At 31.9% G+C, this 13167-nt stretch overlaps 1 protein-coding gene and 1 pseudogene across 2 annotated transcripts; both read left to right on the top strand.

Moving 5' to 3' along the window:
• The first annotated feature begins 2823 nt into the window (after positions 1–2823).
• LOC142545572 (actin-related protein 2/3 complex subunit 3-like) lies at positions 2824–6205 on the top strand. 2 transcript variants are annotated; one of them, XM_075652824.1, is made up of 5 exons: positions 2824–3036; positions 4506–4584; positions 4827–4935; positions 5010–5279; positions 5911–6205. In XM_075652824.1, exons 2-5 carry the CDS (start codon positions 4582–4584, stop codon positions 6063–6065), a joined length of 537 nt encoding a protein of 178 aa, XP_075508939.1. In that variant the 5' UTR covers positions 2824–3036; positions 4506–4581; the 3' UTR covers positions 6066–6205. The 2 variants fall into 2 exon arrangements, with proteins under 2 accessions (XP_075508939.1, XP_075508940.1); XM_075652825.1 differs by lacking the exon at positions 4506–4584.
• A 2234-nt stretch (positions 6206–8439) lies between these two features.
• On the top strand, positions 8440–12022 carry LOC142545571 (putative sucrose-phosphate synthase 1; annotated as a pseudogene).
• The last annotated feature ends 1145 nt before the right edge of the window (positions 12023–13167 follow it).

Below are 13167 nucleotides of genomic sequence, written 5' to 3'. Positions count from 1 at the left end.
TGAAGTGCTTATAATCACGAGAAAAATTAAAGATCGAAATTACTTAAATAACTTAATTGACTCGCTAGTTGCTTGAGTCTTGTTCAGTACGTGAAAACAATGAGGAGGAAATTGGTGCATCCGCAGATATATATATTGGTGATGAATCTTAGAGTCCTATCCTAATTGGATTATAGATATGGATTAAAGTCTGATATATCTCTAATTCTTGAGCTTTGCTTCTATCCCAACAAGGAAAGTTTCGCGAATTTACGAATGTTTTTAAACAAAGTTTAAATAAAAATTTATAAAAATAAAATTTCATCTAAATGTCATCGATCAATATAAATTATACGAATTTTCTTTTAATTTATATTTTACGATTTACTTTGTTAATTGTAAATAGATAATTGTGTATAAAAGTGCAAAATCAAATTTATATAATTAAATAGTAAACGCAATAATAAAATTAGATTTATGTCTATCTAGTTTATTTATAAAAAAATTAGATTTATGTTTATCTAGTTTATTTATCAAAAATTTCTATTGATTAATATGCCGAGTGATTTTGGTAAAAAGCAAAATATAAATCTGATATTTTTTGGGTTTCTGAATGAAAGATAATTGTAGAATGTATTTTTAAGATGAGAAAAACATCGACAGTTTTTTTTATGTATAACAAAAATCATAGTTTTAATGCATTTTTGCTATGTTTTCGTAATAAGAATCCCTATATTCAAAAATCTCTCTGCCAAGTTTAAATTATTTTTTCTAATTTTTAAAATTCGAAAGGAACAGTATGGTATATTTTGTACGTGTAAGTGGATATAATTATTGCACCTAGCCAATAATTAATCGTCCCTTGGAATTAAAGAAATTAAGATCTCAAATTTCTCAATAAATATTATTTCTAACAGATTATCCCTTAATTTGAAATTTGAGTACAAAGTAGGTAACCAAAGTCTGAAAGAAACATTTTATAAAAAAAATCGTAAGGGAGGAAAAAATTGTGAGATTTGAGATAAAATACGGATAAGTTGGAGAAAAATATGGAGAGAAATATGAAAATTACTCGGAAGCCTCAAAATCAAAGTTATGTAACAAATTATGTTGGTGTAAAACTAGAAATAAACTTTGGTGTTACATTAATACACCAAGATAGTTACTATGAGGTGTTGAAACTAATTATTTTCAGTAAATAAATTCCAAAATGATTTTTTTTTTTAAATAACACACACATACATATATTTATATATGCTAGACAAGTGCATATGTGTTGACGTGTGCAGTTAACTGTTGAAAATATATACATAATTTTTTTTATGATATATGAACTCGTATCTGCTAGCTTCTTTTTGATGCGTTGAGTAAATCCACAGGCTAACACAATAACATTCAAACCATACTAGCTAGGTAAATTCACAGCTAACACAGTATCATTCAAACCACGCTAGTTAGGTAAACCGCACTATGCAAACCATGTTCGACAAGATAACATCGAGAAAGTGTTGATATGATATATTTATAAAATTTAGATGATATTTGAAGGCGTTCGAATAATGACACTTTTTTTGCATGATTTTGACAAGTTGTCAACTCCTTCCGTAGTTTGTAAAAATACACATCTTCACCTTTTTGGTATAATCAACATGTATCTCATTGTCTTCAACATCTATTATGTCTTTTTTTCTTCTCCTCCTCTGGAAGACACGTTTCTCTGACATAATTTGCTTCGCTTTTAACATTTTATTTTCTTGTTTTTTTCTTTATTTTTTTATTCGACCATCTTTCTTTTCTTGCTATATGTTTCATTGTCAAATGAATTGTCGGTTTTTCATGATCGTCTATTATGATTTCTAAGTAAAAATTGTTTTTAGTCGTCATAAATAGGTCTATTTATGACTAAAAGTATTACAACAATTGTACTCTTCAACAATGTAACTAATTAATGTGCCACAATTCCTCGAACATCATTATCCTTGTTGCGTTATCATATTCATACATGTTATATCAATATTGTCAACCTATATATGCAAGGTTGAATAATTTTTTTATAATTATTTTTCTGTTATCGTAAAAAAAAAATACTTGAAAATCTTTTCAAATGACATTACCTTAGAACTATATCCACATTTAATTTGATTCATTTCAGGCAACTAACCTTGTTCGTTGTTTATGTAACAGCTTTGGAACAAGAATTACGTGTATCATAGTGGATGATATAATTTCAATTTACTTTATTGTTTTTCGGATATAGTAATAGATATTTGTTTAAACAAAACATATTTTCTTCGATCGAGTCTACATTTTGTTTTATAATATTTTATATTTCTTGGAACAACTTACAGAATCAATTATTATGTTTTGAAATATCAAGAAGAGACAACATATAACATAATTAAGATATAAATATGAGATATTATACAAACACACTTACAAAATCCACTAAGACAGATCTAAGATATTATTTTTGAATTATCATTGTTTATTTAATATCGAACTATATAATATAAATTTTAATTTAAAACTATTGATATATGAGTATATAAATTTATTGAGTGGACTTTAAAGTCTCTACTTTTGGCTATTTTGTTCTTAGATATTCACAAATGGATTTGTTAAAAATTCTCTATAAATTAGACATTATTTATAATTTTTTAAAACTTAAATAAACTTCAATCTAATAATGCAATTTTTTTATTGATTATTTGAAGATATTTTTACAACTTTTATTTAAAATATATTTTCATTAAAAGTGAATTAATCCATATATATTAATTGAAACAAACATTTTATTTCGAAGAGAGGTATACAAAAACATTTGATTTATTTTAATTTTTTGGGTGTAACTGTTGAATAACAAAATCAGGGCAATTTACTCAAAACCAGCCGTGGTCTTCATCGTATCCAAATTTCGTGAATTACAGTCCCAAATCCGCACAACACAAATCTTCTGAGATTTTTCATTTCTATCCCATTTTTTCCTCATCAAGATTTTATTTTGATTCGTTGATTTGATCTCTATGATTGAAGGTGCCTATTTTCATTTTAAATATGGTAAATTTTGATTCTCCATTCTTTCTTTTCCCTATCTAGATGGAGATTGAATGGGTATATGAAATTTGTTTATGGTTTTCTTTAATATATTGTGGGAATAGATTCAAGATCGATTTATGTCAGAAACTAGTTCGTATTGTTTCCGTTTGTTTTGTTTTTTTAATTTGATATTTTGTCAGTGCCATTGAATTTTGGAGTTATGGATGTTAAGTTTGAAGTTGCATTACATGAATTTGTTGTGCATTTCGTTAATGTGCTGAAAATCGGAGCTTAATTTTAGCTAAATGTGATCTATTGCCTTGCCAATTTGTGCTTACTCTAGATTAGTATGAAGAATAGTATTGGGCGAATCAACTTAGGCAGCTAGGGTCTGCTACGTAAGCTATGAGTGACTCAAACATGGGACTTAGCATAAGAAAACCAACTTGCTTGAAAGTTGTTTGGTGAAAGAGGAAGGGAGTCCAGCCCATAAACAGAGTCTAGATAGATGTAAACTCATACCAGTTGTAGAAGAGAGAGTCTAATCCTGTTTGAAGGGCCAAAACCAATTCTTTGGAAAATATATGATGTATTTGCTCAAGATTATGGTCTATGGACTTATACAAGATGGGATCTTCAACAAAAATATCCAATATTTTCGAAGTTTTAAAACAAGACAACCAACTTTGTGCATCACCAATTCAGTGATTTATTTATATTTCTTCTAACGATTTATTCCCAATCATTGACATAATCTACCGATTCAACTTTCATCCAACTTAAAGAAGATACTAAAAAATTAAAGTCACAGCTTAGACAATTAAGCTGTTTAGTATGGATTACAAGACAAAGATCTCAGTCCCTGTACATTTTAGCTTCATAAATTCTTTATCATTGTGTTAAAAAAATTGCTCAAATTCATGAACACCTTTGCAAAATTTACAACTTCATGCACCCTATTTGTAAAGTTGCAAACAAGCGAAGTAACTATAAGAGCAAACCAAAAACCAAAATAGATGGAAACAGTTGGGCGATTAATTCAGTATTGTCCTTTTCACATTAAGTGAAAAAACTAAATGAAACAAGAAAATCCAGTGAAGAAAAGAGAGGTTTGGACCCTGATAAGCATTGTAACTACTATCTGAAATTGAACTACATTTTTTTATTTTAATGACTTATTCTTGTTGTGGTTTTTGAGAAATAATTTTGTGAGGATATTTAAAACATTGAATGATTTTTATGGTGACAGGACTTTGCATTTTGGAAGTGGTTAAACAGATTGATGAACATAAAAATATATACATAAGTTCGGGCTTATAAATTAATGATTTTTTTTATATTTTTAAATAGTTACTTCAATTTATTTTATTAGATGAAATACTTATGTGAAATAAGTATTACTTCAATGATAACATTTAAGTTGGTGGATAAACTATTGGCCTGATATTTGAAGCAATGCTGATTTGATGTTGATAATGTGATTGGTGCAGATTATTTACTTGCTTTAGCGACGGTATACTGTGACATGTCAATCTTTGTGTGAAGAAAGTTTTGCATATAAAAGATATGGTAAGAAATCATGTATTCGCTTCCACTTACATTTACCGGGTTATGAGTAAAGTACATAGGTTTAATTTTATCAAATTAAAGATGAGAAATGTAAAAGATCTAGGAAGATGTGCTTGGAGGTGTTTTCATTACAGAATCATCTAAAAGCAGCATTTGAAGAACAATTGCTGAAGCCTTTGTATGATTGATCTATGTCTGATCTATTTCAAGATATAGCTTTAAAAATTAAGTTATTTTTGTAGGTCTACCACTCCAGTTTTATCGATGATGAAGAAACTGCTAAAGCATGTGGATGCCCTTTGCTTCCCTTGAAAAGCCACATAAAAGGACCAGCTCCTGTATCAGTGGTAGGTGAGATTGACCCCCACAATACTTCGATCAGATTGATAGAAGATTCGCATCAATAATTTAGAATATATATGCAGATAGCACGGATATAGTTGATGAGGCGATAACATTCTTTCGAGCCAATGTCTTCTTCAGAAACTTTGAAATCAAGAGTTCAGCTGATAAGCTGCTTATCTACTTGACATTTTATGTTAATATTGCTCTGAAGAGGCTCGAAGGCTGCAGAACTTTAGCCGAAGGAACCAAAGCAATTATTAGTTTGGGACTGGAAACTGTGCCTGTTCCTGGAGAGCCTGGATTTCCGTTTCCAGGACTATTTACTCATCCACAATCTAGACAAGAAGCAGGTAAAGCATTGTATTGATAGGCTTGTCACTTTTTTTTATCAAAGAGAAGAAAAATTGAAGGTACTTATATAGTTAATATTTGCATTGGTTTTTCCTATGTTCTGATGCTGAAGCAAGTACCCGGTTTCTTTGTCAGATCATACCGATCCAAATACCACCCACTATGATATATAATAACCAACTAAATAAATGGTCTGAAACTTGTTTCCAGTTTTCTATGCATTTAAAATCATTAAAAATCTTGTGTTGTTCAACTTCGTTTATTGAATCTGAACCCTACATGCATCTTGTTCAGTATTTTCTTCCTCTTATTACTTATAGAACTGATCCAGGTATTGAAAATTTTAATTTGTTTGCTTGAACTGTATCTAAGATTTCTATTATAGTAAATTGGCATTTCAGAGATTCTATCTTGGCCATACTTAGCTTCAAACCCTTTTTTTTTTCTGAGTTTCATCTTCAAGATTTCTCAACTTTTAATCGACTTCATATGTGGTCTAAGAATTTAGACTTTCTCATACTTAAACGACAAACTCCAAACAATATTGTTTTGTGTATCATCAGTCCATTTAATGTTTACTGTCCAATGTGTTAGTTATTGTCGTTTCTTGATTGCACTTTCTGGACACAGAACTATTCCGGAATTATTTGAAGCAGATACGGGAAGAAACTAGTGGAAGATTATTGAGTGTGGCATATCGACCCAATGGAACTCCGAACAAATGGTGGCTGGCCTTTGCTAAGAGAAAGTTTATGAACATCATCCATACAAATGATTTGTCCTGATGCGTGCTTAGAAAAGTAAAAATATGGATTGCAATCTTGTGCTATGTGATACTTGGCTAATGTTTTGCTCATGTATTTGACTTTTGAAATATCGGTGACCGAGGCACTTTTCATTAATTGGAGCGTAGGTTAAACAAAATGAATTTTGAATGTAGAGGTACACTTCATTTTTATTATTCGCATTCTCCTTGTGAATAAATTTTAAACATCTAACTGAAACTTAGATAAAACAAAATGAAGTTTTAATATAGAAGATGGTCGGAAAAACTCTACAAAAAACAACTCTCCATAAACTATGAAGGACCGTGTAATAAGAAGTATGACACGCAGAAGACAAAGTTGGCATTGACACATGGGTTTCATGTGAAAACGTCAGTATTAGAATCCCACTATTCCCAAAATAATCACACTAAAACATGCCGGTGTAGTCGTATGTTGTCTATATTAGGTTATTATTAAGTATAATCACCCAAGTACATCTATTCTTTTTTGATGGACCAAGCTAAGCTAAGTAAGAGAATATGTACGTACCCATACAATTGCCATATTATAAATTTATTTTTAATTTTTTCCCTCGATTTAGAATAACAGAAATGAAAAGATCAGAGAAAAAGATGCCGGAGACGAAACACTCGGTTTGAGCCTAAATATTAGGTTATTATTCTCTCACATATTACATATGCACCAAGAATATATATATAATTAAATTTGATCTGGTTTTATATATAATCGGCACAGCACTTGTTAATTTCGAAGGAAGAAATAGTAGAGTAAAATAGATAATAAACTTAACATTATTCTCATTTCCTCGACGTATTTTGTGTCTTCTCTTCCATTTTTTCACGCTTCTGAATTTTTTTATTCGATTGAAGATCTTCTCGCTTGGCAATCGTTTTTGCGCTCACTCACATTTCGATTGAAGAAATAGTAGAGTAAAATAGATAATAAACTTAACATTATCCCCTACGAGTCCAGTTGGATGTAGACCTGGCCATGATCTAGGTCTCACCCAGACTCGGCCCGTGGCCAAGTCTAGTCGGAGACAGCTCTTTTTCGGCTCAAATTGGGAAAATTACAATTTTTATTTTATAATTTGTATGTTTTCAATCTTTGATTTGATCTAGTTGTCGGTCAACTCATGATCTTGGTCAACTAAATTGTAAATTTATTTATTTATATCATTTTTCATCGTAACATTGACATGACATCAGACATATCAACAATATTTGACGACAATCAACAACTTTTCGTGCTACAACATAATTATATGATGTCATATCATTCTTTTCCTGCAACATGTCAGCAGTCCATAAATTGATCAACAACATGATAAAAATGAAAAATATACAAATTACAAGATCAAAAATATAATTCACTTGCTAAAGGTTGTGCCAAAGCATCAATAAAGGTCGATGGGCTTCATCAAATCGCTAACAAGATAAGAATTTTTAATTCGATTTATCCGGAATTTCTATTTGATATGATGAAAAATAACTATGATTAAGAAGTATTTGTTTATATTAATATTTTCACATCACACAATAGCAATTGTAGTTTGTAACACACACAGTATCAATTTTTCAAAAAAATTTAAAAGTGATTTCAATATTTAATTTTATGAATGTTTATTATTATTATTATTATTATTATTATAAGGATACTCACTTGAAAAAATTCCCACACAATGGGTTAATAATCATTGATATTTAAACAGTTTAACGCACACATGCATGCATAAAATACTACAATAAAAAAATAAAATATTCTCTAAAAAAAATCTACTACTACTATTATTATTATTATGTCTTGCCAATCACATGCTATACTAATGATCATTGTCCATTAGATCGATAGCAAAATCGGGCTACTTGTGACTATCATTTTATCTAGGCAAAAACTTGTGTGAGACGATCTCGCATGTCGTATTTTGTGAGACATATATCTTATTTGGGTCATTCATGAAAAAGTATTACTTTTTATGCTAAGAGTATTACTTTTTATTGTGAATATCGGTAGTATTAATGCGTCTCACAGATAAAGATTCGTGAAATCGTTTCACAAGAGACCTACTATTTTATCTAACATAGAAATTTCGGTAAGTCGGTATCGCATGTCAATTTTATAAAATATATATTTTATCTGGGTCACATAGAAAAAAATATTATTTTTATATCAAAATATTATTTTTTATGGTAAATATGAACATGATTAATAATCCTACACACAAAATAAGATGGACAAAAAAAGAAAGTGAGGGCTCCCATTAAAAATCACAAAATAAATATTATAAATATAAATATGATTAATTTGTGAATGGCCATTATCAAAATCAAATTCAGTAAAAAAATACATATAATATAATTAATAATATTGACTGTCGACAATTACGAAATTTCGATTATTTGATTTCCAATTTCAATTCGGAGTGGCTTTATCAACATCAGCCCCCAGCAAAATACCCCTCCACTCCATTTCTCTGTCGTGCGAACACGTGTGTGTGTATATATACACTCATACATTTGCGAATATTCGAATTAATTGCAGTGCAGGCTCCACATACACGCAGGGAGCTGTGGTGATTCTGGTGGTGGCGGGGAATGGCGGGGAATGATTGGATAAACAGCTATCTGGAAGCGATTCTTGATGTCGGGCCCGGGCTGGAAGAGGCGAAGTCGTCGTTGCTGCTGCGGGAGAGGGGGAGGTTTAGTCCCACGCGGTACTTCGTGGAGGAGGTGATCACGGGATTCGATGAGACCGATCTCCACCGCGCTTGGGCCCGAGTATGTATGTTTTGGTGTTGTGAGTTTGTGTTCTGTTCGTACAATGTGTGTGCCTGTATGTCTTTTACTGTCCATGGATGTGTGAATTTTTTGTTCAGGCACAGGCGAATCGGAGTCCACAGGAAAGGAACACGAGGATGGAGAATATGTGCTGGCGTATTTGGAATTTGGCTCGCCAGAAAAAGCAGGTTGGTTTTTTTTTTCCCTTGTTTTTTTTTCCATGTTTCAGTACTTGATTTTTTTCTTTTTTGAAGTTCCTCTTCTGAGTTTCGTTTGTTTGGGTGATGACGCCCCGATCCCTGCTTGGGAAGGAACTCTGAATTAAAATTCTAGATGCATATTTGAAGCGTTATGTTGTGTGAGTCGCTTAATGATTTGGAATCTAATATACATATCTTGTGCGTAATGGTAAAAGATTATTGCTTTATTAATTAATTTGTACGCAAAATGGCTCACTCTTATATCAACTGTATCGTTGCCTGTAAAATATTTGAAAATCACGAAGAACAATGTGGTTTGCGGGCGAGTTTTTCAGTTTGAGGCTATTTACTTAATTTTTCGATAAGCACGAACGGAAATACCATCATGGCATATTTAAGTCGAACATAATCTATCCTTTTTGTTTACAGTTCTGGTGTTAAGGGGGAAGTTATGGAGTGATGGCAAATGCTTTTAGATTGACCTGATTTTTCGATATATTTTCTTTACACTCTGTTTTTCACTGGCTAGCCTTGTTACAGATTGCTAGTAATGATATAATTTATTGGACAAGAGGATGCTAGATTTGCTAACCATAGTTCAACTTTGTCATTCTTTGGTTCTTTTGCTTATTTTACCTTCTGATTAGTGTCATTTCATAAGTGCATGCTGAATTCAGTTAATATGCATGCATACTTCGAATCCTTCCAATTTATCGTGGCCTTAATTGATGTGCAATGCTGAAATGTTTCTTAGCATATGGGCATGACAAATATGAGTATTCTAGCTCAAAAATCCATGTGTATCAACTTCTTTTAAATGTAGTATAAAATATGTAATCGACATGTGTTTAATTTGCTTCTACATTGTGATCATTTTGTGGTTGCATTCTGGATATTTCCTTTTTCTTTTTACTTGTCCTGAATGTGCTTTATTTGTGCATATAGTTCTTAAATGTGCATAGATCTCACACCCAGCCATGTGTTGCAAAAAGGTGCAACCGAAGGACACATATCAAAAACTCAAGACTAACAGAAAGGGATTCTGAATCCAGGATGAAATTCCATCTAATAGCTATTCATATTTATTTGTACGCTAACGAAATTTTGTATGCTTCAATTGAAACATGAGAGAATTTTCACGATATACGTAGATTCTATACAATTATAAGTTAGCAGGCCTCGCATCTCCCTGGCCTTTCTCCTATGCTTCAAGATGGCTTTAACGTGCCATGCATCTTTAATAACCATGAAGTATGATACAGTTTCCTTAAAATAATGCTATAGTATCGCCATTAATTTAAGGCTCAAAGATGACTATGATTTGTTTGTTCGACTTATTGTTCGTCTTTTTGACAATGATTTCTCTTATCCCCTTTTACATCAACGGTATTCCAAACCATGTTACATACTTTTAATGTTGGGAGTCTTAGAAAATATTGTATCATTTTCTGCTGTTTTTTTTTTTGTAAATTATATTTTCTATCAGTAGTGTAATTGAGTTGCCATTATTTCTTTAATTTGTAGATTGAAGGTGAGGAAGCCCAGAGGATGAATAAATGTCGACTTGAACGTGAAAGGGGTCGAAAAGAAGCGGTTGCTGACATGTCAGAAGACTAATCAGAGGGGGAGAAAGGAGATGCCGCTGGTGATATTTCATCTCATGGAGAAAGCAATAGAGGTCGATTGCCTAGAATTAGTTCTGTTTACACTTTAGAGACATGGATTAATCAACAAAAAGGGAAACGATTGTACATCGTATTGATTAGGTATAACGTAATTCTGTCATGTCTTATATTTCATATGATTAAAAAGGTCTTTGGTGTTGATATCCTGTTTTTCACATGTTATTTATTAATCAGGTATTTGATAATCTTACTTGGTTTTGCTGCTATAGCCACTTTTAACTAAAATAAAGTTAGATAATCATTCTTCTGTTTCAAAATGATTATTCTCCAGCATTGACTTCCTCGTGCTGATGAATTTTTATGACCGCCAGGAAATGAAGGGAACTCATATATTTGAACATGCAGAATTTATTATTCGATGCCCTTGCCTAAATATAACGATATAGACATGGTGTGCAACTTAATATGTGCTTGCTGACACAAGCTCTCTCTCAGCATTCATGGCTTGATACGTGGTGAAAACATGGAGCTTATTCTGATACTGGCGGTCAGGTATGTATTATGTGCTGCTCCCGGGGGAATTTTATGTCATTTTCATATGTTAATACCGCTGGTGCTTCAAAAATTCTGGGGTTGTTTCTCGATTTGCCAAACTTGTTCTCAGTTGATTCAATATCAACATTCTCATGGAGAATGCTTTACTTTCCTTTTTCTATATTTTTCTTCAGGTGAAGTATGTAGTTGAGCTGGCAAGAGCTTTAGGCTCAATGCCAGGTGTGTATCGTGTTGATTTACTTACTAGACAAGTATCATCGCCAGAAGTAGACTGGAGCTATGGTGAACCCACAGAGATGCTACCTCCACGAAATTCAGAAGGTTTTGTGAATGAAGTGGGAGAAAGTAGCGGCGCGTACATCATTCGCATTCCTTTTGGACCTAAAGATAAATATATTCCTAAAGAACTTCTGTGGCCACATATCCCTGAATTTGTTGATGGAGCTCTTAATCACATCATACAGATGTCCAAGGTTCTTGGAGAACAAATTGGTCATGGATATCCTGTCTGGCCTGTCGCGATTCATGGGCATTATGCAGATGCAGGTGACTCTGCTGCTCTTTTATCGGGTGCTCTGAACGTACCCATGATTTTAACTGGTCATTCGTTGGGTCGCGATAAGCTGGAACAGCTTTTGAGACAAGGTCGATTGTCCGAGCTACTGTTACTCAAATTCTAATTTTTCACTTATGACCACAAGTGCATACTTGCCATAAATAATGAATGATGAATACTAAAATTTTACGGATTACATCCTGTTGCTCACAGCACAGTGATACCATGTTGTGAAAGCATATACTTTGGATTACACAATGTACATTCTTGAAACCTTTGAGATGTGAAAACTCTGTTTTGCTCGATATGTTACAAGAAAAACAGCCGGATTTTCAAGTTTATAAAACCTCGAACGTATACGTGAAGCTGGTGCCTTTGTTTACAGATTTCGCTGCATTTGTTTACCTATAACACTGGCTGGTTTTATGGCACAACACAACATAAAAGAATTCTATAATTCTTTCTTGTTTGCCACTATGTTGCGTCGTTCTCCTAAGTGTTCTGGTCGATGATTTTGATGGTGGAGATAGCTTGTTATCCTTCACCTAATTTACGCTGTCGTAAATGTCTGTTTGCATTATATCAGGGGGAGTGGTATGTTGTGTTTTTTAAGTTGACACTTCTATTTGATTTTTTATATATTGATTGTAATATTGAAATTATTTTTCATGATTCACGATAACCTTTACGTACCAACTTTCTCAAGTTGTGGTTGTAAATTAGTTAGCCATCATGTGTTACACTTGACGTACAATTTATTGTTCACAGCCTGAGTCTTAGCTAGGAATTAGGTGGCTTTGGCTCTTTATTATTTTGTTGCATGTTAGCTTGGTTGTATGCATTGATTTTGTCTCTTCACACACACATACATACTTCGTACACGAATGTATGTATGTGTTGGTACGAAGTATGTATGTGTTGCGTGTTTGTACGATTTGATTTTTTTTAAAAAAAAAATTGAAGTTTAATAAAATTTTGGAATTAGTTGGATTTATTTATAAAATAGGAAAACTTTTATCTCTTTCGAGATCTGTCAAAGTTATAAAAAACTTCCAACTATATTTAAATATTTTATATATGTAAATGTTATATTATATCTTATTGAGGTTTGTGGAAAATAAACACTGCCATCAAAGTCGTATTAATCTTATATTTTTAACTCTTATATCTGTATTTATTTTACATTTTTAGGGGGTTAAATATAAGAAATATAGAAACATGAGAGCTGCATGTAATGTTAAAAATTATCATATTTATTTGTTAATTTTCACAAACCTCAAGGGATGGATGTATATGTAATATTTTAATATGGTTGATTTTTTTTGGTTATTGCGACAAACATGTAATTAATCATATAAAATAAGGTAATACTATAAATATCAATAT

This window comes from Primulina tabacum, chromosome 5, assembly GCF_025594145.1.
Source record: "Primulina tabacum isolate GXHZ01 chromosome 5, ASM2559414v2, whole genome shotgun sequence".
Taxonomy (NCBI): Eukaryota; Viridiplantae; Streptophyta; class Magnoliopsida; order Lamiales; family Gesneriaceae; genus Primulina; species Primulina tabacum.
This window is presented reverse-complemented; position numbering and strand designations above follow the sequence as displayed.

What these genes read in the sequence shown, in the direction of transcription:
- LOC142545572 (XM_075652825.1), top strand. An exon ending in AGCTCCTGTATCAGTGGTAG is followed by an intron (nt 4,936 to 5,009) that starts GTGAGATTGACC and finishes ATATATATGCAG; the next exon opens with ATAGCACGGATATAGTTGAT. An exon ending in ACAATCTAGACAAGAAGCAG is followed by an intron (nt 5,280 to 5,910) that starts GTAAAGCATTGT and finishes TTCTGGACACAG; the next exon opens with AACTATTCCGGAATTATTTG.